The sequence below is a fragment of the Rhinatrema bivittatum genome, chromosome 6 (assembly GCF_901001135.1).
Source record: "Rhinatrema bivittatum chromosome 6, aRhiBiv1.1, whole genome shotgun sequence".
NCBI classification, from domain to species: domain Eukaryota; kingdom Metazoa; phylum Chordata; class Amphibia; order Gymnophiona; family Rhinatrematidae; genus Rhinatrema; species Rhinatrema bivittatum.
Window position 1 is genome coordinate 263,557,387 of NC_042620.1, and position 23,565 is coordinate 263,580,951.

Below are 23,565 nucleotides of genomic sequence, written 5' to 3' on the forward strand. Positions count from 1 at the left end.
CTGCCCAAGAACTGTGTCAAGGAATTGTCTGTGAAATGAATTTCAATTTCAAGCAATCCCTAGATCAAGGCATCTATATTCTTGCTGGGATTCAGCGTTTGTTTGTTTTGAGTACAGTTACGATTATCCATTTAATCAAGTTTTAGTCAAGTTCTAATCAAGTTTGTTCAAGAGTATATTCACAATGGCTTTTGAAGGAGAATACTGAGGAGCTGAGATCACTGCAGGGGTATATCTAGGGTGACTTCAGCTTTGAAACCTGATTCCATCTACTAGCAGGGGAGCATATAACCCATTGGTCCTGAGTCCATCTGTCTACACTAAGGAAAATGAAATTATCAGGTAAGTAATTTCTCCAATTTTAAAGTTCCAGAGCAACAATTTGTGCAAGAAAATATAGAACCCAGTTCACTCTCAGGTAAGAGGGAGCAAGGCACTACAGGATAGAACTCTATGGTCTAGAACAGTAGAATAACTAACAGAGAAGAGTTGATCAGGGTAAGACAGAATTCCTGTTATAACAATCTCGATTCCTTAGGACCATGCAGGAAAGGCCTTGCTTTATAGAAATGTCTCATTCATCTTTACCCAGGACCCCCTGAGAGTATGCGAGAACACGTAGTTGCTGCCTCGAAGGCCATGAAGATGGGTGATTGGAAGACCTGCCGAATTTTCATTATTAATGATAAGATGAATGCAAAGGTCTGGGACCTCTTCCCCGAAGCGGAGAAAGTGCGAATGATGCTAGTCAGGTAACAGGAGATAATGGGTTGGGGTGGTGGAGGGGATATGAATTGGGAAGAAAGAGGTAACATGAGCAGTACTGAAAGTAGAGGGCATAATGGGAAAAACACAGTTTTTTGGATTATTTACCTGTATTGCAGTGCAGTTGGAAGTCCATGTTATCCCTCTCCTCATTTTTCAGGAAGATTCAGGAGGAGTCTCTGCGCACCTATCTCTTCACCTACAGCAGTGTGTATGACTCCATCAGGTGAGTCCCTGCCATTGTCCCCCTCCCCCCATACTTGACATGAGGGAACACAGTGATTGGACAGATAAAATTGGTTGGGGTTGTGGCACTTTGTTAAGGATGATTTAATAGTGAGGTAAAAGAGGCAATTAAAGCCAAAAGGAAACCATTCAAAAACAAATGGACAGCAGACCCAAGTGAGGAAAATGGGGAAGAGCATAAGCACAGGCAAATTAGATGTAAAAAGCATTTAAGCAGGCTAAGAGAGGATTTGAAAAGAAGTTTGCTATAGTGGTAAAAACAAATAATAAAACCTTTTCCAAGTGCATTTGAAGCAAAAAGCCTGTAAATGAGTAGATTGGGTCACTAGATGACAGAGTTGTAAAAGGGGTGAGCAGAGAGAGTAAGGAAATAGCAGAAAAAATAAATTAATTTTTTGCCTCTGTCTTTACTGAGAAGGATATCTGGGCAATACCCACACTGGAAACCTTTTTTGAGGTTGATAATGCTGAGTGATTATTTATCTATTTATTTAAAAACTTTTCTATACTGTTGTTAAGTTAAATAACCATCACAACAGTTTACAGAAGGGCACGATAAAGAGCAATATGGGTGGTATAGTTTACAAATTAATCATGTGCCATCATAGTACAGTAGAGAAATCACTGTACAACTGGAGGATGTAATAACTCTGACAGACTAAAGAATAACAAATCACTAGGGCTGGATGGAATTTAACCTAGAGTCCTGAAGGAACTCAAAAATGAAATTGCAGTTCCGGTGACATCAGCAGGTGGAATGGAGGTCTGATCATGCGCTCTGATCTCTCCCGGGCAAAAACCACGGCTAAGCATGTCCACCCGCCGGTGAACTGGAGCGATTTCGGCCACCTGCAGCACAGAAAAACGAGTAGGATGGCTGGGAAAAAAACAAAACATTGACCTTCAGCAGTTTTCTTATACTAAACCCGGCGCCGGGCTGACCGAGTTGGTGAGTGATAGAGAGGATAGATGGCCATGGTTCCCCAGATCAATGCGGGAGAGCATTCCTGTAGACAATTTGCAGGCAGGAAATAGCCCTTCCCGCTCGTGAGAAGTTTAGGAGCTGGTTCTGTGAGCTTCGCTCTGACATGACGAAAAATAAGCAAGAAATTCTGGAGGTAGTGTCAGAGCTCAGAGAAGATATCACTGAGCTGGGCTGGAGGGTGGGCGACACTGAAAACCGCGTGGATGCCCAGTCAGAATCTCTGGTGCAGGGTGATGGGAAATATCAGACACTGCAGAAGGACCATATGGAGCTCCAAGACAAACTGGAGAACTTGGAAAACTGCTCCCGGCGATGCAATCTGCGTTTTCAGGGGGTACAGAAAAGAGAGGCTGGAAAGCATCATGTCAGGGCAACCTATGATACCTTCGACACTGCCTCTAGGATATCAGCAGCCAAAATTAGTGCCAGACGCTGGGCTTGTCTTGAAAGCCTCTGACTTGCGCCAAGAAGTTCAAGACAAATTGGCGGACCTGCCTTGCACAGGGGACAGTTTGTTTGGTGATAAAATTCAAGAGGCAGTGGCGCAACTCAAAGACCACCATGAAACCCTGCGCCAGTTGTTGACAGTCCCCTCAGATTTCTCGTCCACAGCCAGAAGAGGATTTAGGCGAGACACCAGAAAGCTGACCTACAGGCCACGCGGGTACTACACTTCTCCATCCCGTACTAGAACTACAAGACCCTCTCACAGAGGTCAGCCTCGTCAGCACAGACCCCCCCCCCCCAAAGCGTAGCCAGCCCCTCAGACTGGTCCCACAGCGGGCTTTTGACTCCCATCTAGAGAGCAGCAGTCAACCTCCCCCCCCCCAACCACTTATCCCGTGGGAAGCCGCCTGTGCCACTTTGCCACCAAATGGCACACAATCATCACTGATGGGTCCTCTCTATAGTAACCCACTGTTACTATCTGAATTTGCGGCATGGGCTCATGCGACCTCCGTTTGAACCCCTACACTCTTGCGAGCTGTGACAATTGACTTGTCACAGCTGACAGGGTCAGTGAGCTACAGGCGTTGGTAACATACAAGATTATAATATACAAGATTTCTCCACGACCGTGTAGTGCTCCGCACTCACCCTAAATTCTTGCCAAATGTAGTCTCTAATTTCCACTTAAATCAATCCATAATACCATCCACCTTTTTTCCGAGGCCTCACTCACACCCAGTTGAGCGGGTCCTGCATTCCTTGGACTGTAAGTGTGCGCTAGCCTTTTATTTGGACCGCACTGCAGCCCATAGGAAGTCCACCCAACTCTGTCTCCTTTGATAAGAACAGATTGGGGGTTGCAGTGGGCAAGCAGACCCTGTCCGCCTGGCTGGCGGACTGTATTTCCTTCCGCTACCAACAAGCAGGCCTTCCACTGGAGGGGCGCATGAAAACGCATTCATTTAGAGCCATGGCAATGTCAGTAGCACACCTCAGTTCTGTACCCATTGCTGACATCTATAGAGCTGCCACTTGGAGCTCTCTCCATACCTTTGCAGCTCATTACTGTCTCGACAAGGCTGGCAAGCAAAACTCCACCTTTGGCCAGTCTGTATTGCGTAATTTGTTTCCAGTTTAACTCTTCCTACCTACAGCCCACTGTGAAATTCAGGCTGCCCTCCGTAACCAACAGCACCACTGTTGTTGTGCCTGTTGCACATTGTTGGGTGCTGTTTGGTTCACTTTAGGCGGGCATCCTGTAGCTCGTTATTCACCCACATGTGAGGACTACCATCCTTCTTGTCCTGGGAGAAAGCAGAGTTGCTTACCTGTAACAGGTGTTCTCCCAGGACAGCAGGATGTTAGTCCTCACGAAACCCACCCACCACCCCGCAGAGTTGGGTTCACCATTTTTATTTTATTTTTTGCTCGTACTTTTTGCTACAAATGAGACTGAAGGGAGGACCCCTGGTGGTGGCTACAGGGTTAGTGGCATGCTGTGCATGCTCAGTGTGCCAGTCAAAGTTCTAGAAACTTTGACAATAGTAGTCAGTGACAGGGCTTCATCTGATGATGTCATCCACATGTGAGGATTAACATTCTGCTGTCCTGGGAGAACACCTGCTACAGGTAAGCAACTCTGCTTTCTTATTGATAGTTTTTGTCTGTATTGGGCAAAGTTCTTCTATTTCGATCATTATTTTTTCCCAGGAGTCAAATGCTGCTTTGCAATTATTTTGGTTTAAATTGTGGGTTTTATTTTCAGTTGCTTTCACTAAATCTTCAGAATAAATTTTCTTTCTGTAGTGAAAAGTTAATTTATTTTCCATTGGTTTATGATTTTGTTTTTGGAGATTTATTTCTGCTCTTATTAATTGGTGATCCGACCATAGTATTAGTGTGTTCACTGTTGATTTGGCAGTTTTTCATGTTGGCAAAAATTAGCTCCAGAGTATGGCCTGCTTTGTGTGTTGGTTTTGAGACATATTGTGACCATCCTAGGCTTCCATAGTATCAAGGAATATTTCGCATGCATTTGTCATAGGTTTTTTGTCAACTTGGATGTTGAAAATACCTATTGTCAGGGTATTTTCGGGGAATGAATAGTTCAATTAGTGGAGAGTAGTCTTTTTGTAAAAGGCCTGGGGGGGCAATATTAGTCCTATCTTTTTAGTTGCTTCGATTTTAGTATTGATTATAGTTCATACCCTCCGAGTTGGAGGTCTGTCAAATCTAAGACTATGATATTGGATGTACAGTAGTCTTATATGTCTCCCTTGTCCCATAATCCAGACCTTTCTAAACACACATTCTCCCAGTTGTAGAACAATGGGCAAGGAGAGGACTTAGGCTTTTGGGGCAATTAGTTGATGGAGAATAATTTGTATAGTACCTCATAACCTTTATTACAAATAGAAATATTCTGAGCAACTTTCCAATCCCTGGCCTCTAACTGAATATCCAAGATCAGTTTTCCGTTGTCTGAGAATTTGATTGGCCATTCTAACCTCTCCCAACTCAGATCGGATAGAGATGTACAGAACTGAGATGACATGCTTGGGCCTGACTTTACAACAGAGTACACCCTCCAACCCTTCACAATCATCTACTGCATCATAATTTAGTGGTTGATTTGAGATCTTTCCTTAAGTGAAAATAAAGGCCCCTTGTAGAACTCAGTACCTGATATTCCGTCATTAGGTTCTTTACAGACCCTCTAAATTATGATGCAGTAGACTATTGTGAAGGGTTGGAGGGTGTACTCTGTTGTAAAGTCAGGTCCAGGCATCTCATCTCAGTTCTGTACATCTCTATCCGATCTGAGTTGGGAGAGGTTAGAATGGCCAATCAAATTCTCAGACAACAGAAAACTGATCTTGGATATTCAGTTAGAGGCCAGAGATTGGAAAGCTGCTCAGAATATTTCTATTTGTAATACAGTTTGAGGTGCTATACAAATTATTACTTTCCTAGTGTGTAGCCAGATGGACTCAGGACCAGTGGGTTATGTGGTCTCCTGCTAGCAGAGGGAGATGGATTAAAGTTTCAAAGCTGACGTCACCCTAGATATACCCCTGCAGTGACTTCAGCCATTCAGTATCTCTGCGTCTCCTAGCAAATGTGGATTATGCCTTCCCTTTTATGAACATAGTACTCTTTAGAAGAGGAAATGTTACCTTTAAATTGGAGAAAGATAGAGTCCTGCTCTACTGCAGTGATACCTAATGGTCCCTCCCCCAGTTGAGAATTCCTGAGGTGATTTCCGAGATCCCTCAGAGGTGTGCCTTGGTCCGGTAGCCAGTTCCCAGCGTGGACTTTGCTGCTGAAGCAGCTGAAAGGCAGCAGCGGGTGCAGGAAGCAGAGTGCAGTGGTGACGGCCTATGCCATCTCCCCCTGCAGCCGGAGACCATCTCTGTACTCAGCCGGTAAGCGCTGAGCCCAGGTAAGTAAAGAAGAACTCCTCTGATTCAGAGACACGGAAGGGCTTCAGTAAGTGTTTCCTCCGGTCTCCTTGCTCGGCGCGCCATACCAACAACGTTCCTGATCCCATTAGGGCAAGGGAAGTGGATTTCCGAGTGGGTTGAGCGACCCCTGATGGGCTAGACCCCACTACTGACTCAGTGAGCACTCCATGTGGCAGGCCATGGCAGCACCATCTTGCACGTGGATTGGTGCGGCGCCATTTTCCCCCATTGACCGTTGGTATGCGCGGTGCAGGCTGGCTCTGTTGTGCTCCTAATGTGTGTGTAAATTCACGCACGCCTGTGCGCATAAGTACACACATACATTTGCGCACAACTGGACGCTTATACTAACGGGCAGTGTGGCAGATTTGTGCGCATTCGAGCTCGGGCGCTAACTGGCTGAACACAAAGCTACAGTTAACTATGGCTCCGGCAACAAAGAAGCACAAGCGACACTCCCTTTGTGGTGCCTGCCATATTAGGGCTGCACGGTCTGACCTAGACTCCCTCCTGTGCCAGCACTGAGAGGAAGTCCAGGGAGGACTGGAGTCTCAGAACTTCTCCAAGCCCAGCCCCCCCCCCCCCCCCCCCCCGTTGGAGGACGAGTCAGCTACAACCTTATCTGGTAGCACCCCGGATCTGAGCAATCCCGGGGTTGCGTCCTTCCTGGGAGAGGGCAGTTCAGCTGCCCCATCCTAGTGCCTCCTGGGCTAGGTATGGATCCGGTGATTTTTTTCTTGGGTGGAATTCTTTTGGGGCCTTCAAGCCTTTGCTCTGGCACAGTCAGCTGCTGCCCCTGCCCGGTCTGAGCCCCAGCTAGGAAGGCTACATCCTTCCAGGCCTGGAGCCATACCGGACCATGGTGTTGTTTTTCCACAGAGATGAATTGCCGGCCCTGGTCTCCCAGACCCTGAAGATTATGGGAGTTCCTGGCACGGACCCTATGTTGGAACCTATGTCAGAACCAAAGAGGAATCCCATCCTGGTGTCTCTACGGAAAGCCTCTTGCTATTTCCCGATGATGGAAGCCATCCAGGAGTTGATTGACCTGGAGTGGGACGCCCCATAAGCCAGTTTTAAAGGAGGTCGGGCCTTGGAGGTTTTGTATCCTCTGGACTCAGCAGTCAAAGAACGCCTGCTCTTCCTGAAAGTGGACGCCCTGGTCTGCGCTGCCTTGAAGCAAACAACTATCCCAGTAGAGGAAGGAGCGACCTTGAAGGATACACATTATAGGCAGTTGGAGTCCATCCTTAAGTAAGCCTTTGACGCGACAACAATGACACTGTTGTGCCCTGTTGGCTCGTTCGTGTCTGCTTCGCATGAGAGAAGCAGATAGCTTAGGGGCTCATCCCAGAGAGACGATGGAGCCCGCCACGGCCTTCATAGCGGATGCAAATTCTGACCTAGTGTGTACCTTGACCAGAAGAGTAGCCTCAGTGGTGGCGGCTGGAAGACAGCTATGACTGTGAAATTGGTCAGCGGACGCGACCTTTAAGACAGTCCTCACAAAGATGCCCTTTAAGGGATCCCTTCTATTCAGAAGCGAATTAGTAAAGCTTGCCAGTAAATGAGGTGAATCTCCAGTGCCTAGGCTACTGGAAGATAAGAAAAAGAGGTCCCAGCATCCCTTGCCCCTTGCCAGGGGCTCCCAGCGTTTCTGGCCCTACAGAAATTTGTCATTTCACACATCTCTGCCCTGGGGAAGGTCTCAGTCCTTTTGGAGCCTACAACCAAAAAGAGGAACTGATTCAGGCTCAGGTTCAACCCGAACTTCCCAATGAAATTTGGCCAATCCATCCACGGGATGAGGAGATAGGGGGCCGACTATCCCTCTTCTATAAGAGGAGGGTAGAGATCACGTCTGACAAATGAGTACTGGACATCATACAAGAAGGATGCGTCCTAGAATTTCACAGCATCCCTTGGGACATGTTCATATCATCACTCCCAGCACAAAAAAAAAACTGGCAGTGGAATCCACATTGAAAAGGCTTCTCAGTTTGAGGGCTATAACCCCAATACCTACATCCCAAAAAAATACGGGGTGTTATTACATTTATTTCATCGTACCCAAGAAGGAGGGTTCATTTCGCCCCATCCTGGATCTCAAGAGCATCAACCATCATCTGCGGGTAATTCACTTCCACATGGAAACTCTTCGCTCTGTCATAATGGCCGTACAACCAGGAGAGTTCTTAACATCCCTGGATCTCTCTGTCAAGACCACCAGCGATTCCTACACTTTGTGGTACTGGAAATTATCAGTTCCAGGGATTGCTCTTCAGCCTGGCAGCTGCCCCCAGAACATTCTCAAAAATGAAGGTGGTCGTAGCGGTGGCACTGAGGAAAGAAGCAATCTTGGGGCACCCTTATTTAGACGACTGGCGAAGTCGTTGGAAGAGAGCCTCCAGGTGACCAGCAGGGTCAGGTCCCTGCTTCAGGAACTCGGTTGGGTTGTGAACATGGACAAGAGCAGTCTCAAGCTCTCCCAGCCCTTAGAGTACCTGGGAGTCCAGTTCAAGCAGGACAAGGTCTTCCTCCCTCCCTCAAGGATAAGGAAACTGATGTGCCAAGTGCGTCGGTTGACAAACACAATGTGCCCCAGAGTGTGGAGCTATCTCCAGATCCTTGGCCTGATGGCGTCAACCCTGGAGGTAGTACCATGGGCGAGGGCACACATGCGGCCACTCCAACGCTCCCTGCTGTCACGTTGGAACCCACTGTCTCAAGACTACTTGATTCGCCTCCAACTAGCGATGAAAGTAGGTTCTCAGCTCCACTGGTGGCTACAGGAAGTGCATCTAGGCAAGTGTGTAAGCCTGTGCCTCCGAACTGTCTAGTCCTCACAACAGATGCGAGCCTCCGAGGATGGGGAGCCCACTGTCAAGAAATGACAACCAAGGGGCGATAGACCAAGGAAGAGGCGCACTGGAACATAAACCGCCTGAAAGCCCGAGCTGTCAGATTAGCATGTCTGCAATTCGGCCACAGGCTCCAGGGACAAGCAGTCCACGTGATGTCTGACAACGCAACAACGGTAGCCTACATCAACTGCCAGGGAGGAACCAAAAGCCACCAAATGTCTCTGGAGACAGACCCCCCTTATGGAATGGGCAGAGTTAAATCTACAAGGGATCTCTGCCTCCCACATCGTAGGAAAAGACAATGTCAAAGCAGACTTTCTCAGCAGGGAGAGTCTGGATCCAGGGGAATGGGCGTTGTCGACCAGAGCCTTCCAGCTCCTAATAGATCACTGGGGCCTTCCTTCCATCGACCTACTGGCCACATCTCACAATGCAAAGGTCTCCTGATTCTTCAATTGCAGAAGAGATCAGCGCTTCCAAGAGATCAATGCCCTTGTCCAGACCTGGCCAGAGGAGGACTTACTGTATGCCTTGCCTCCATGGCTTCTGCTGGGCAAGGTCATTTGCAAATTGAATGCCACAGAGGATTGGTCCTTTTGGTGGCCCTGGATTGGCCCAGATGCTCGTGTTAGCAGACATGCGAAGGCGTCTGGTGGAGAGCCCCCTGTGCCTCCCCCCACACAGGGACCTTCTCCAACAAGGGCTGATCCTGCACGATGACCCAACTCAGTTTTGTCTTATGGTCTGGCCCTTGAGAGGGCTCACCTGATGAAGCATTGATATTCAGCGGCTGTAATCACCAGCTTGTTCCGCACGTGGAAGTTGTTGATGTCCTTTGGCGTACGTGCGAGGAACACGAGTTGCCCCCTCAGACGACCAAGATCCCCATGATTCTGGAATTCTTACAGGACAGCCTCAACACAGGACTGTCCCTCAACTCCTTGAAGGTCCAGATGGCGGCTCACGCCATTTCAGAGGCAAGGGGAATGGAACCTGCCTGTCGACACATCCGGTCTTGGCCCGTTTCTTAAAAAGAGTTAAACACCTCCAACCACCCTTAAAGTGGTTGGTCTCCCTATGGAATCTCAATCTAGTATTGGACTTCTTAGCAGGGTCTTCCTTTCAGCTGCTGTGAGCTCTGTCTCTACGCCTGTTAATGCTGAAGACTGTATTCTTGGTGTCAATATGCTTGGCTCATCGCATCTTTTTTTTTCAATTTTTTTTTCAATTTTATTTTTATGCAGTTTAACATTGTTAACAATGTTAAACGCTTCCATCTAACAACCACCAAACAACGTGCACTATCCCTAGCTGGACCCTCCCTATGGAACTCCATGCCCACCTACCTACGCCTTGAGACCTGCCCCAAAAAATTCAGAACTAATCTCAAGGCTTGGCTTTTTACATAAGCCTACACATGAACCTTCCTTCTCGTCACTCCTCCCTCCTTCACTCTAACTCCCCTGCCCCTCTCCTCCCCCCCTAACTTTTACCCGCATTACCTCCTTTCTTAACCCTCTCCCCCTAACACATTATTGTAAATAATTTACCTGTAACTAATTACTTTATTGCATTTATCCAATCTTTTTTTTTTTTTTTAATTTATCTTTTTGTACAGCATTACCTTTGTTCCCCTCCTTCTTCCCCATCCCCAGTTCACTTATCAGTTTCATTGTAAAGCCCCGTTGGCTACTGTTTATTTGTTCCATGGAAACCGATGTGATGTTTTCTTAACGAATGTCGGTATACAAAAACTTTAAATAAATAAAATAAATAAAACAAGAAGAATCTTGCATCAGAAAATGAGATTTACAAATTGTCAAGTAGAAACATAAACAAGATCTGACAGATCATTTGAAAAATAAACCTTCAACCCCATATAATACTAGGAAAAGTGGGGGAGACAAAGGAAAATCGAGCAGTACATTAATAGTAAAATAAGCGACACTGAGAAACCCCAGTTACACTTTACATTCACCAGAGTTAAGATGGAGCATCCAAGAGCACCTTAAATTGGTCCGGTTCAAAAAACACATAATTGGCATTGTTATACCTATCCAAACATTTACAGGGATATTGTAACATAAAATACCCCCTCTTGGATTGACTTCTTTCTGGAGAGCAAGACATTTTTTTCAGCGGATCTGTATACTCTTAGTAAGATCTGGATACACCCAAATTGTTTGCCCATAAAACATTAGAGAGAGAAAAATCTTAACACATTATCCCTATCAGATGAAAAAGCAAAAGTTACTAAGAGCATCCCTCTTTGTGTAATTTCCATCTCTTGGGAATTTTGAAGAAATTCAGATTCAATGATGTTCCCAAAGGTAGGTTTTCATCTTCTCCAGATTGGGATTGAGCTTTCGCTTGAGGTAGAAAATATGCCTTGATCACTGGCATAGAAGCATCTGGAATTTTTAAAATCTGTGACACATTCTTGAAAAGTTCAATTGGAGCCAGCTGTTTAATTATAGGAAATTTAAGTACTCTTAAATTCAAAACATGTAGTGAGTTTTCAATATTCTCAAATTTTCTTGAAAATTCCCCCTCTGTCTGAATTAAATGCTGCTGAATTTTCTCCACTGATTTTACTCGTGAGTCTAAACTTAATATTTTCCCCTCTTGGTTTGCCAAATTTGAGTGCTCATTTTGAGAGTGTTGTTTCAATCACTACTTCAGTTAATGTAGATATTGATGTCTCCAAACTTACTATAGCATTCCACAACACATCCAAGGTAATAGTGGCTGGTTTAGAAAACTTAATTTTACCAACCTGGGCCTTGGAACTATCTTTAAAATCTCGCAGGATAACCATACCAGATCCAGGGAGGAATGGTGTGTTCAAGTCCACAGGAGTAGAGGAAAGTATTCCGGGGTCCTTGTAGACAGGCGCCTTCGCCATTGCCTGTTTTAGGCATTGCTACGGATGATATTTCAAACTTCCCCTCCACCTCTCTCAGCTCTTTTCACTCTGGCATGCTCTCTCGGAGATCTACCGGGTTTAACCCTGGTTCTAACAGGCCAGTCCCCGGAGGAGAAGGTGTCACTGGTACTTCCGGACTCAGGGAAATCTCTTCGACCTGTAGAGAGAGGTTCCTCTCCACCATGGTCATCTCAAATGGAGCAATCGCTGGGGACGATCCAAAGCACTCTGCAATGCTGTGCTGTGATGACGCAGGTAAAGAAACATGAGAAATCGCTCCCTTCAATTTTGCCTTACGTTTAGTGTGAGGCATAGTAAACGGCGTGGCAATCAATCTGAATATAGAGGAAACGTTTCTAAGGCAATCTGAGCAAGGCTTTTTGCGTGCTGCTCAGTGGGCAGCCATCTTGTCCCCGGCTCATCGCATCTCTGAACTACAGGTGCTGTCATATCAGGAGCTGTTCCTCTGTTTGACTCCAGGAACGTTGCAGCTTCGCACCGTCCCTTCCTTCTTGCCAAAGGTAGTCTCAGAGTTTCACCTGAACCAGTCCATTTCCATACCATCCCTAGATAAATGCAAGGACTTGAAAGACTACTGCCTCCTACGCCACTTAAATATCAGTAGGCTGTTAGTACGGTATCTAGCATGTTCAGAACTGGTGCGCAAGACGGGTCCGCTTGTTTGTTCTTCATGGTGGAAGGATACAAGGCGAAGCAGATTCGTGAGCTACCATAACTCACTGGATCAAGGAAGTGATTACGGGAGCTTATGTAGAGGCAGGGAAGCCTTTACCCCTTCAGGTTAAAGCTCATTCTACTAGGGCCCAGGCAGTATCATGGGCGAAAGCTAAGCTACTGTTTCCTGTTGACATCTGCCGAGCAGCGACATGGTTTTCCTTGCACACCTTCTCCAGGTTCTATCGCCTGGACGTCCAAGCCCGAGAAGATGCAGCCTTTGTGAGGGTGGTGCTAACCAGATCTTGGGCAGCCTCCCGCCTTCTTCAGGAGTAGCTTTTGTACATCCCATTGGACCTGAGTCCATCTGGCTACACGCTAGGAAATGGAGAAATTACTTACCTGATAATTTTGTTTTCCTTACTGTAGACAGATGGACTCAGTATCCTGCCCACGGCTGCCCATGAATAGTGCCAAGTAATCGCACATGAATCTCGATCCCAAAGAGGTTAAGGGTAAGCCATCACCCTATCCCTAGATCTGGGTATCTATAATATTGCTGGGATTCAGCGCTTATGTCTAGTTGAGTACAGTTATGGCCACCAGTTTTAATTAAGTTATTAAATTGTATTCAAGTTTAGAATACTGAATGGCTGAGGTCACTGCAGGGGTATATCTAGGGTGACATCAGCTTTGAAACCTGACTCCGTCTCTATCTGCTAGCAGGAGAGCACATAACCCATTGGTCCTGAGTCCATCTGTCTAAACTAAGGGAAAAAAAATGATCAGGTAAATTAATTTCGCCAATCTGTTATATCACACACCTGCATTTTATGCTCTCTTTAGCAACAGCAGTCCACTATGCTGGAGGGGGTGCGGGCGGAAGGGTTCATACCTTCATATGTGGTGGGACTGCTTTGAACTACAAAAATTTTGGAGTCCAATTACTGATTCCTGCAATTTGCAAGCAACAGTTGACTGTTGCCTCTTTATATTTGTTGGGAAAATGGGGTAACAAATGGGAAATGAGGGCATAGGAAGTTGGTGGGGCATTTGTTGCATGCAGCCAGTCTAACAATTGCACATCAGTGGAAAAGTATTCCCTCTAGAAGCTGTTAGGAGTCCAAACCTGCAGAGATAACTGTACTAGAGATGCTAACCTATATGCTCCAGAATAGAATGGATCCCTATAAGCAGATATGGGATCCATATTGGGCCTGGCAGGAAATGGCTACAGATGTCTGATTGTTAGCACACATTGTCTGAGTCAGTTACAGTTTGATTGTATGCTTTATACTTTGATCCAACTTTTGTTTGTGGTACAGTACATTATTGTATATGTTTGTACAATTATTTCATAAATAGTTAAAAAAAAAAAAAAAAAAAGAAATTGCAGACCTGTTTCTGGTTGTTTGCAATCTATAATTTAAAACAGCCACAGTATCAGAAAAGTGGAAGGTGGCCATTGTGCCGCCAGTTTTTAAAAAGGGCTCCAGGGGTAAACCAGGAAACTATAGACCGGTGAACCTGACAACGGTGCAGGCAAAATGGTAGAAGTTATTTTTAAAAACAAAATTAGACCAAATAAATAGTCATGATTTAATAGAGGAGAGTTAACATTTATTTATTTTATTTATTTATGTTTTTTATATACCGATCTTCTTACATTATATGCAAATCAAATCGGTTTACAGAGAACAGTTGAAAAACTTGCTTGGGGCAATTACATATAACGAAGAACTTTTTAAATAACAGTTAAATATAAGAAAAATATGACAAAAAAAACAATGTCTTAAAAGTCTAAAAGTCTTAATGTTTTAAATAGAGCTTTTTAAATAGCAGTTAAATAGTTAAATTGAAGAAAAAAATAAATGACCAAAAAACAATGTCTAAAAAACATGGTATTAGGAAATATTCCTATTCCTAATTGTACAAATGCCTTACAAGAGGTTGGTAACAGAAGTCTTAGATAACTAACTTCCGCGTGAGTGAATCGAACGAACAATTGTGATAAGGTACAGGGAGGATAGGAAAGGGTAGGACAGGGGTGAGGGGGGGTGTTGGGGTGGGGGGGTCAGGATGGGTGGGTAAAGTTGCATTTATAAGGGGGGGAAATGAAGTTTAATGGGGTGGTTTTTGCAAAGGGAAGTCTTGCCTTAACCAATTTACTACATTTTTTTGAAGGTGTAAATAAACATTTCGGACAAAGATGAGCTGGTTGGTAGTGTCTATTTGGATTTTCAGAAGGCATTTGACAAAGTCAGTCATGAGAGATGACTCAGGAAATTGGGATGCCATGGGATGAGAAGCAGTGTCTTATTGAGTGTTGGTAACTGGAGAAAAGATAGGAAACAGAGGGTAGAGCTAAAAGGTCAGTTTTCCAAAAGGAGAAAGTTCATTAGTAGAGTGCCCCAGGGGCTGTATTGGGACCTGTGCTATTTAGCATATTCATAAATAATATATGGAGAAAGAAACGAGTGAGGTGACCCGTTCTGCAGATGACACAACGTTGTCTGAGTCATTAAAACAGCAGTGGATTGTGAAGAACTGTAGAAGGACCTTGTGAGACTAGAATGGGCTTCTAAATGGCAAATGCAATTTAATGTGGACAAGTGCAAAGAAATGCACATAGGGAAAAATAATCCCAACTATAAGTATAAAATGCTGAGTTATGTATTAAGAATCACCACCCAGGAAAAGGACCTTGAAGTTCTTGTGGACAATATCTTGAAATCTTTGGCTCAGTGGTCAAAAAGACAAATAGAATTTTAGGAATTATTTTGAAAGGAATAGAGAACAAAACTGAGAATATCAAAATGCCCTTGAATATATAGATCCATGGTATGATTGCACCTTGAGTATTGTGTGCAGTTCTGATTGCCCCATCTCAAAAATGAGATAGCAAATATAGAAAAAAATACAAAGAAGAGGTTCAAAAATGATAGAGGGAAGGGAAAATCTTCCTAATGGAGAGAGGCTAAACAGATTAAGGCTCTTTAGCTTGGAAAAGAGACAACTGAGGGGATATGATTGAAATTTATGAAAACATGACTGGGGTAGAACGGGTAAATAGAGAATGGTTATTTACCCTTTCAGGTGCACTAGGACTAGGGGACACCACATGAAACTACCAATTGACAGATTTAAAACAAATTGTGGGAAGTGTTTGTTGTTTTTTTTTCAGTCAGCATACAATCAAGCTATGGAGTCTGTTGGAGGATGTGGTCAAGGCAACTAACATAATTAGGTTCAAAAGAGGATTGGACAAGTTTCTGAAGGAAAAGTCTATAAACAGTTATTAGCCAGGTAGACTTATCCCTGGCTGTGAGATACAAGACATAGATCAACTATTGGGTATTTGTGACTCAGACTGGCCACTGTCAGAGACAAAATGCTGAGCTTGATGGACCTTGGTCTAACCCAGCATAGCACTTCTTATGTTATGGTTATTTAATTATCTTTCTGTTCTTTGTAAGTAATTCATTCTCTCCCTTTTCTCACTTGCCTCTTTCTCTATGTCCACTGTACCGTTCCCTCTCTCTACCTGCACAGTATGGAGATTCTTTCTGACATGTTCCAGCTGGAGCTTCCCACTGTTCACAGCATTATCAGCAAAATGATCATCAATGAAGAGCTAATGGTAAGTATAGAGCAATACTCACCTCCTTTCTCTACTCATAATAACATAGTAAATGATGGCAGATGCACACCAAAAGGCCTATCTAATCTGCCCAACAGCGATTTTATACACATTTACCCAAAGCAGATCAAATTCCCACATGGACCCCAATCTCATTTTTATGCCCTTTAGAATTGCATCTGCCACTCTGCAGGTTTCCCCATGCAATGCAGGAAGCACAGTGCAGCATATCATTGCTGTCCTGGGCTGCAACATTCACTCAATGAAGGCTGCTCACCATTCTCTTGCCACCAGGGATCTTCTGTGTTTATCCCATGCTTTCTTGAAGTCTGCTACTGTCCTTGTCACCACGATCTCTTTCATCCACCACCCCCTTGAAATCCCATGAAAATAGGATACAGCGTGATACGTTTGTGGGGCAGGAGAAGAGCAGACGGCACATGATGCGCTGGGGGGGGGGGGGCGGAGAGGTTGACATGGGGAGGGGATGCAGAGTATATGGTGTGATCCTTGAAGAGGAGGTGTAGAACATGAATTTTCCTTCTTTACATTCAGGCATCTCTAGACCAACCAACACAGACTGTGGTGATGCACCGTACTGAACCCACCTCTCTACAGAACACAGCTCTGCAGCTTGCTGAGAAGTTAGGCAACCTGGTGGAGAATAACGAGAGAGTGTTTGACCACAAGCAGGGCACATATGGAGGATACTTCAACCGTGGTAAGTGGTGATGACACTGCTGTACCTAACCCTGCAGCACTGCCAGCATCCTGCTATGCCTCATTGCCATCATCTAACCTGTATCCTTTCCTAACCCCAGTCTCCAATCATTGTGCTCTCTGAACTCAATAACACCGCCAGTGCCCTTCCCACACGCTCACTTAAAGATATAGCACTTCTAGCCTCATGTCTGCTGTCCTAGCACGGTTATGTGACCTCAGTGCAAATTGCTGCTTCCATAGCCATCTCTTGAAGGAGCAGAGAGAGAGAGAGACTGGGCTGTTAGTTACTTTAAAACTCTCTGAAGTTTGCATGCACAAGGGGCACAGTGAGAAATTTTGATTCTAGCATGGACAGTGGAATGCCTTTTTAGTTGCAGGATGGAGGACAAACCAAATGAGTACCACTCTTCTCTCTGTCTCCTCACCCTCTCAACCTTTCTTTCCCATCTCCTCCAGCTTAGGCTCTGAGTCTAACCAGCAGCAGTTAAAAACCCCAATATCCTATATTCACTCTCCTCTTTTACCTGTTGCTCTCCTTTCTCCATCCTTCCTCCCCCCCCCCAAGCCTCACTTCCTATGCTAATCAACAGCAGGGGGAGAAGAATGGTGGTCTCCTCCTCCTCCTGTAATTTCTGGCCCATCTGCTGCTTCCTTGTCTTTCCATAAAATGCTTAGGATTCATCCCCTTCCTCTCTGCTGTTGGAGGTAGAATGTCCATTTAATTATTTTTATATCTGACATCACTGGTATTATTAAGCACTGATGGAACCTTTAACATTTAGTATTCTCTACATCCAACTACTATGAGGTAGAAACCCTTCAAAACTTTTTAATAAGAAACATCTCTAGTAAGAGCAGGCTCCCATCTAGAAGACTGAAGGAGCGAACCCACCTTTTAATCGCTCCCTCCCCTCTCAGCAGAGGATATGGTTGAGCACAGCGACCGTTAAATCCCAAGGCTGTTTAATCAGTGGTCTCTTTGAGCTTTTCCTTCCTTCATGCATCAAAAAAAAGAAGACAGTTTCCATAAAAAGCTTACACATACCGTAAGGTAAGACTACATAAGTTTTATTTGCATTTAAGAGGAACCTTTGAAGGAGGCTGAGATGTCTGAGTTAAACTTATGTTGTGCTATTTGTGAGGATTGCGCTGCTTGTGCTTCTTCAGAGGCAACTTCAGGTGAGCAAACAAAATTGGCTCAGACAAAAAAGAAACATTAAAAAGGAGCACCTTATAAGCAACAAAAAAGCAATCTTCCTCCAAATCAGGTAAATCTAAACACATGAGCATAAAAACAGCTGCGGGGAGGCATATTGAATTCAAAAAATGCCATTTCAGCTGGGATACAGCCTATTTTTGACTGACAATATAGATATGTGTGAGGAGATGCCCAGGCCTAGTGATCTGTGTTCATGCCAGAAAAGTTCTGATTTCCTAGCGTGTAACCAGATGGACTAAGGACCAATGGGTTATGTGCTCACCAGCTAGCAGATGGAGATGGAGTCAGGTTTCAAAGCTGACATCACCCTAGATATACCCCTGCAGTGACCTCAGCCATCCAGTATCTCGCCGTCTCCTAGCAGATGTGGATTGTGTCTTCCCTATCAGGAACACACAGTATGCTTTAGAAGAGGAAATTTTACCTATAAATTGGAGAAAGATCAAGCCCTGCTGTCCTGCGGTGATACCTAATGATCCCTCTCCCAGTTGAGAATTCCTGAGGCGATTTCTGAGATCGCTTAGAGGTGTGCCTTGGTCCAGTAGCTGGTTCCCGGCGTGGACTTTGCTGCTGATGCAGCTGAGAGGCAGCGGGTGCAGGAAGCCGAGCACGGTGGTAACTGCCTATGCCCTCTCCCCCTGCAGCCGGAGACCTTCCCTGTACTCAGACAGTAAATGCTGAGCCCGGGTAAGTAGAGATGAACTCCTCCAATTCAGAGACGTGGAAAGGCTTCGGGAAGTCCTCTGGTCTCCTTGCTCGGTGTGCCGAACAGACAACATTCCCGACCCCGTTAGGGCAAGGGAAGGGGATTTCCAAGCGGGTTGAGCGGCCCCCAGTGGGCTAGGCCCTGCTTCAGTTCTGTGGGTACTCCACGTGGCAGGCTGCGGTGCTGCGGGCCAGCCCTGTTGTGGACCTAATGTACGCATAAGTGTGCGCACCTGCTTGAATAACCACGTGCATAAGTACAAGCATATTTTCGCTCACAACCGGACGCTTATACTTAGCTCATTGGGATGGATTTGTGCACGCTCAAGCGCTAATTGGCTGAACGCACAAGCTACAGTTAACTATGGCTCCGACAACAAAGAAGCACAAGCAACACTACCTTTGTGCTGCCTGCCATATTAGGGCTGCACAGTCTGACCTAGAATCCTTCCTGTGTCAGCACTGTGAGGAAGCCCAGAGAGGGCTGGACTCTCAGAACTTGTCCAAGCCCAGCCCCTCCTAGTCGGAGGACGGCTCAGCCTCGATCTTATCTGGTAGTACCCCAGATCTGAGCAATCCCGGGGCAGCGTCCTTCCTGGGAGAGGGCAGTTCAGCTGCCCCTACCCCAGTTCCTCCTGGGCTAGGTATGGACCTGGCGACCTTTTCTTGAGTGGAATTCTTTCAGGATCTTCAAGACTTTGTTCAGGGGCAGTCAGCTACTGCCCCTGTCCAGCTTGAGCCTCAGCTGGGAAGGCCTCATCCTCCCAGCCCTATCAGCATGCATCGGGACATGCCTCGCCTCACCAAGGGTATCCCTGACAAGAACCCAGACATATGGACAATGATGGATGCAGACTCATTGGAGGACGGAGAAATCCCCCCAGTCCTGCAGCCATACCAGACCATGCTACGGTTTTTCCACAGATGAATTGCTGGCCCTGGTCTTCCAAACCCTGAAGACTCTGGGAGCTCCCAGCACGGACCCTATGTCGGAACCAAAGAGGAATCCCATCCTGGTGTCTTTACAGAAAGCCTCTTGCTATTTCCCGATGCTGGATATAATCCAGGTGTTGATTGACCTCGAGTGGGATGCCCCAGATACCAGTTTTAAAGGAGGTCGGGCCTTGAAGACCTTGTTAACCTCTTGACAAGGCGGCCAGAGAATGCCTGCGTTTCCCGAAAGCGGAAGCCCTGGTCTGCACTGTCTCGAAGCAAACAACTATCCCAGTAGAGGGAGAAGCGGCCTTGAAGGATGCATATGATAGGCGGTTGGAGTCCATCCTTAAGCAAGCCTTTGACGCGACAGCAATGACACTGCAGATCGCTTCCTGGGGTGCCCTGGTGGCTCGTTCATGTTTACTTCTCGAGAGAGGCAGATAGCTCAGGAGCACATCCCAGAGAGGCAATGGAGCCCACCACAGCCTTCCTAGCAGATGCAAGCTCTGACCTACTGCGTACCTCATCCAGAGGAATATCCTCAGTGGTGGTGGCCAGAAGACAGCTATGGCTGCGAAATTGGTCAGTGGACGTGACCTCTAAGGCAAACCTCACAAAGATGCCCTTTAAGGGATTCCTTCTATTCGGAAGCGAATTGGAAAAGCTAGCCAGTAATTGGGGTGAATCACCAGTTTCTTGGTTACCGGACAATAAGAAAGAGGTCACAGCACCCCTTGCCCATGAGGGTTGAGGCCAGGTGCTCCCAGCGCTTCCGGCCCTACAGAAACTCGTCACTTCAGACATCTCACCCTCGTGAAGGTCTGTCCTTTCGGAGCCAACAACCAAAAAGAGGAACTGGTTCGGGCTCAGGTTCAACCCGAACTTCCCAATTAAGTTTGGCTGACCCATCCATGGGACGAGGAACTAGAAGAGGGATAGTTGGCCCCCTGCCAGAGATGGGTCGAGATCACATCGGACAAATGGGTACTGGACATCATACGAGAAGGATATGCTCTAGAATTTTGCAGCATCCCTTGGGACATGTTCATATCACCTTACCACCCCCAGCACAAAAAAACTGGCAGTAGAATCCACATTGATAAGGCTCCTCAGTTTGAGGGCTATAACCCCGGTACCTACACCCCAGGAAAATACGGGGCGTTATTCCATCTATTTCATCATACCGAAGAAGGAAGGTTCATTTCGCCCCCGTCCTTGATCTCAAGAGCATCAATCGACAACTGAAGGTAATTCACTTCTGCATGGAAACTCTTTGCTCCGTCAAAATGGCCATACAACTGGGAGAGTTCTTAAAATCCCTGGACCTCTCAGAGGCCTACCTTCATATCCCAATCGGTTAAGACCACCAGCGTCTCCTACGCTTTGCGGATCTGGGCTGCCATTATCAGTTCCGGGCGTTGCCCTTCGGCCTGGCAACCACCCCCAGAACATTAGCCAAAATTATGGTAGTTGTAGCGGCGGCACTGAGGAAAGAAAGGATCCTGATGCACCCTTACTTAGACGACTGGCTGATCTGGGCGAAGTCGTTGGAAGAGAGCCTGCAGGTGACCAGCAGGGTCAGGTCCCTGCTTTCAGGAACTCGGTTGGGTCGTGAACATGGACAAGAGCAGCCTCAAGCTCTCCCAGCCCTTAGAGTACCTGGGAGTCCAGTTCGACATCAAGTAGGACAAGGTCTTCCTCCCTCCCTCGAGGATAAGGAAACTGATGTGCCAAGTGCACCGACAAACACAATGTGCCCCAGGGTGTGGAGTTATTTCCAGGTCCTCGGCCTGATGGTGTCAACCCTGGAGGTAGTACCATGGGCAAGGGCACACATGCGGCCACTTCAATGCTCCCTGCTGTCACGTTGGAACTCACTGTATCAAGACTACTTGATTCGCCTCCACCTACCAATGGAAGTAGATTCTCGGCTCCATCGGTGGCTACAGGAAGTGCATCTAAGCAAGGGTGTAACCTGTCCCCACCGAACTGGCTAGCCCTCACAATGGACGTGAGCCTCCGAGGGTGGGGAGCCCACTGTCAGGAATTGACAACCCAGGGGCGATGGACCATGGAAGAGGCGTCCTGGAACATAAACCACCTGGAAGCCCAAACTGTCAGATTAGCGTGTCTGCAAGTCAGCCACAGGCTTCAGGGGCAAGCAGTCCGCGTGATGTTGGACAATGCAACAACAGTAGTCTACATCAACCCCCAGGGAGGAACCAAAAGCCACCAAGTGTCTCTGGAGATAGACCCCCTTATGGGAATGAGCAGAGTTAAATCTACAAGGGATCTCTGCCTCCCACATCACGGGAAAAGACAACATCTGAGCAGACTTTGTCAGCAGGGAGAATCTGGATCCAGGGGAATGAGCGTTATCGACCAGAGCCTTCCAGCTCCTAGTAGATTGCCGGGGCCTCCCATCCATCGACCTATTGGCCACATCTCACAATGCAAAGCTCCCTTGATTCTTCAGTTGCAGAAGAGATCCGTGCTCCCAAGGCATTGACGCCCTTTACCAGTCCTGGCCAGAGGAGGACTTACTGTACACCTTCCCTCCATGGCTTCTGCTGGGCAAGATCATTCACAGGATCAAACGCCACAGAGGATTAGTCCTTCTGGTGGCCCCGGATTGGCCCAGATGCCCATGGTATGCGCACACGTGGAGGCTTCTGATTGAGAGCCCCCTATGTCTCCCCCCACACCATGGACCTTCTCCAACAAGGACCTATCCTTCACAAGGACCCAACTCTGTTTTGTCTTATGGTCTGTCCCTTGAAAGTGCTCGCCTGACGATGCGTGGATATTCGGCAGCTGTAATCGCCACCTTGCTTTGCGCGCGGAAGTTCTCAACGGCCCTGGCGTACGTGTGGATCTGGAGAATATTTGAGGCATGGTGCAAAGGGTGCCTCCTTGGACGACCAAGATTCCCATGATTCTGGAATTCTTACAGGATGGCCTGAACAAAGGACTGTCCCTCAACTCCTTGAAGGTCCAAGTGGCGATTCTTTCCTGTTTCAGAGGCGAGGTGAATGGACCCTGCCCGTCATCACATCCGGACTTGGCCCGTTTCCTAAAAGGAGTTAAACATCTCTGATCACCCATAAAGTGGCCAGTCCCCTTATGGAACCTCAATCTAGTATTGAACTTCTTAGCAGGGCCTTCCTTTTGGCCGCTGCGTGCTCTGTCTCTACGTGATATGGCGATATGCTTGGCTCGTCGCATCTCTGAACTACAAGCGCTGTCATGTCGGCAGCCATTCCTCCGATGACTCCAGGAATGTTGCAGCTGCGCACCGTCCATTCTTGCCAAAGGTAGTCTGAGTTTCACCTGAACCAGTCCATTTCCTTACTGTCCCTAGATAGATGCAAGGACTCGGAAGACTACCACCTCCTACATCACTTAAACCATAGCTCTCTGGATCAAGGAAGTGATCACGGGAGCTTATGTAGAGGCAGAGAAGCCTTTACCCCTTCAGGTTGGGTGAAAGCTAAGCTACTGTCTCCTGTCAACATCTACTGAGCAGCGACGTGGTCTTCCTTGCACACCTCCAGGTTCTATTGCCTGGACGTCCAAACCCGAGAAGACGCAGCCTTTGCAAGGGCGGTGCTAACCGGAGCACAGGCAGCTTCCCGCTCCGTTCGGGAGTAGCTTTTGTGCTTCCCATTGATCCTGAGTCCATCTGGCTACACGCTAGGAAATGGAGAAATTACTTACCTGATAATTTTGTTTTCCTTAGTGTAGACAGATGGACTCAGCATCCCACCCACGACTGCCCATGAACTGTGCCAAGGATTCGCACATGAATCTCGATCCCAAAGAAGTTACGGGTAAGCCATCACCCTATCCCTAGATCTGTTCATCTGTAATATTGCTGGGATTCAGCACTTATGTTTGGTTGAGTACAGCTACGGTCACCGTTTTTATTCAAGTTATTAAATTGTATTCAAGTTTTTCAATAGTATGT

General features: G+C 46.6%; 1 protein-coding gene across 1 annotated transcript in view; it reads left to right on the forward strand.

Annotated features, from left to right (window-relative positions):
* Positions 1 to 23,565, forward strand: part of LOC115094236 (eukaryotic translation initiation factor 3 subunit C) — a 114,057-nt gene that overhangs the window by 73,542 nt on the left and 16,950 nt on the right. The window contains exons 17-20 of the mRNA XM_029607070.1: positions 593 to 752; positions 926 to 991; positions 15,928 to 16,015; positions 16,571 to 16,736. Coding sequence (XP_029462930.1) covers positions 593 to 752; positions 926 to 991; positions 15,928 to 16,015; positions 16,571 to 16,736 — 480 coding nt within the window. The remainder of the gene's footprint in view (positions 1 to 592; positions 753 to 925; positions 992 to 15,927; positions 16,016 to 16,570; positions 16,737 to 23,565) is intronic.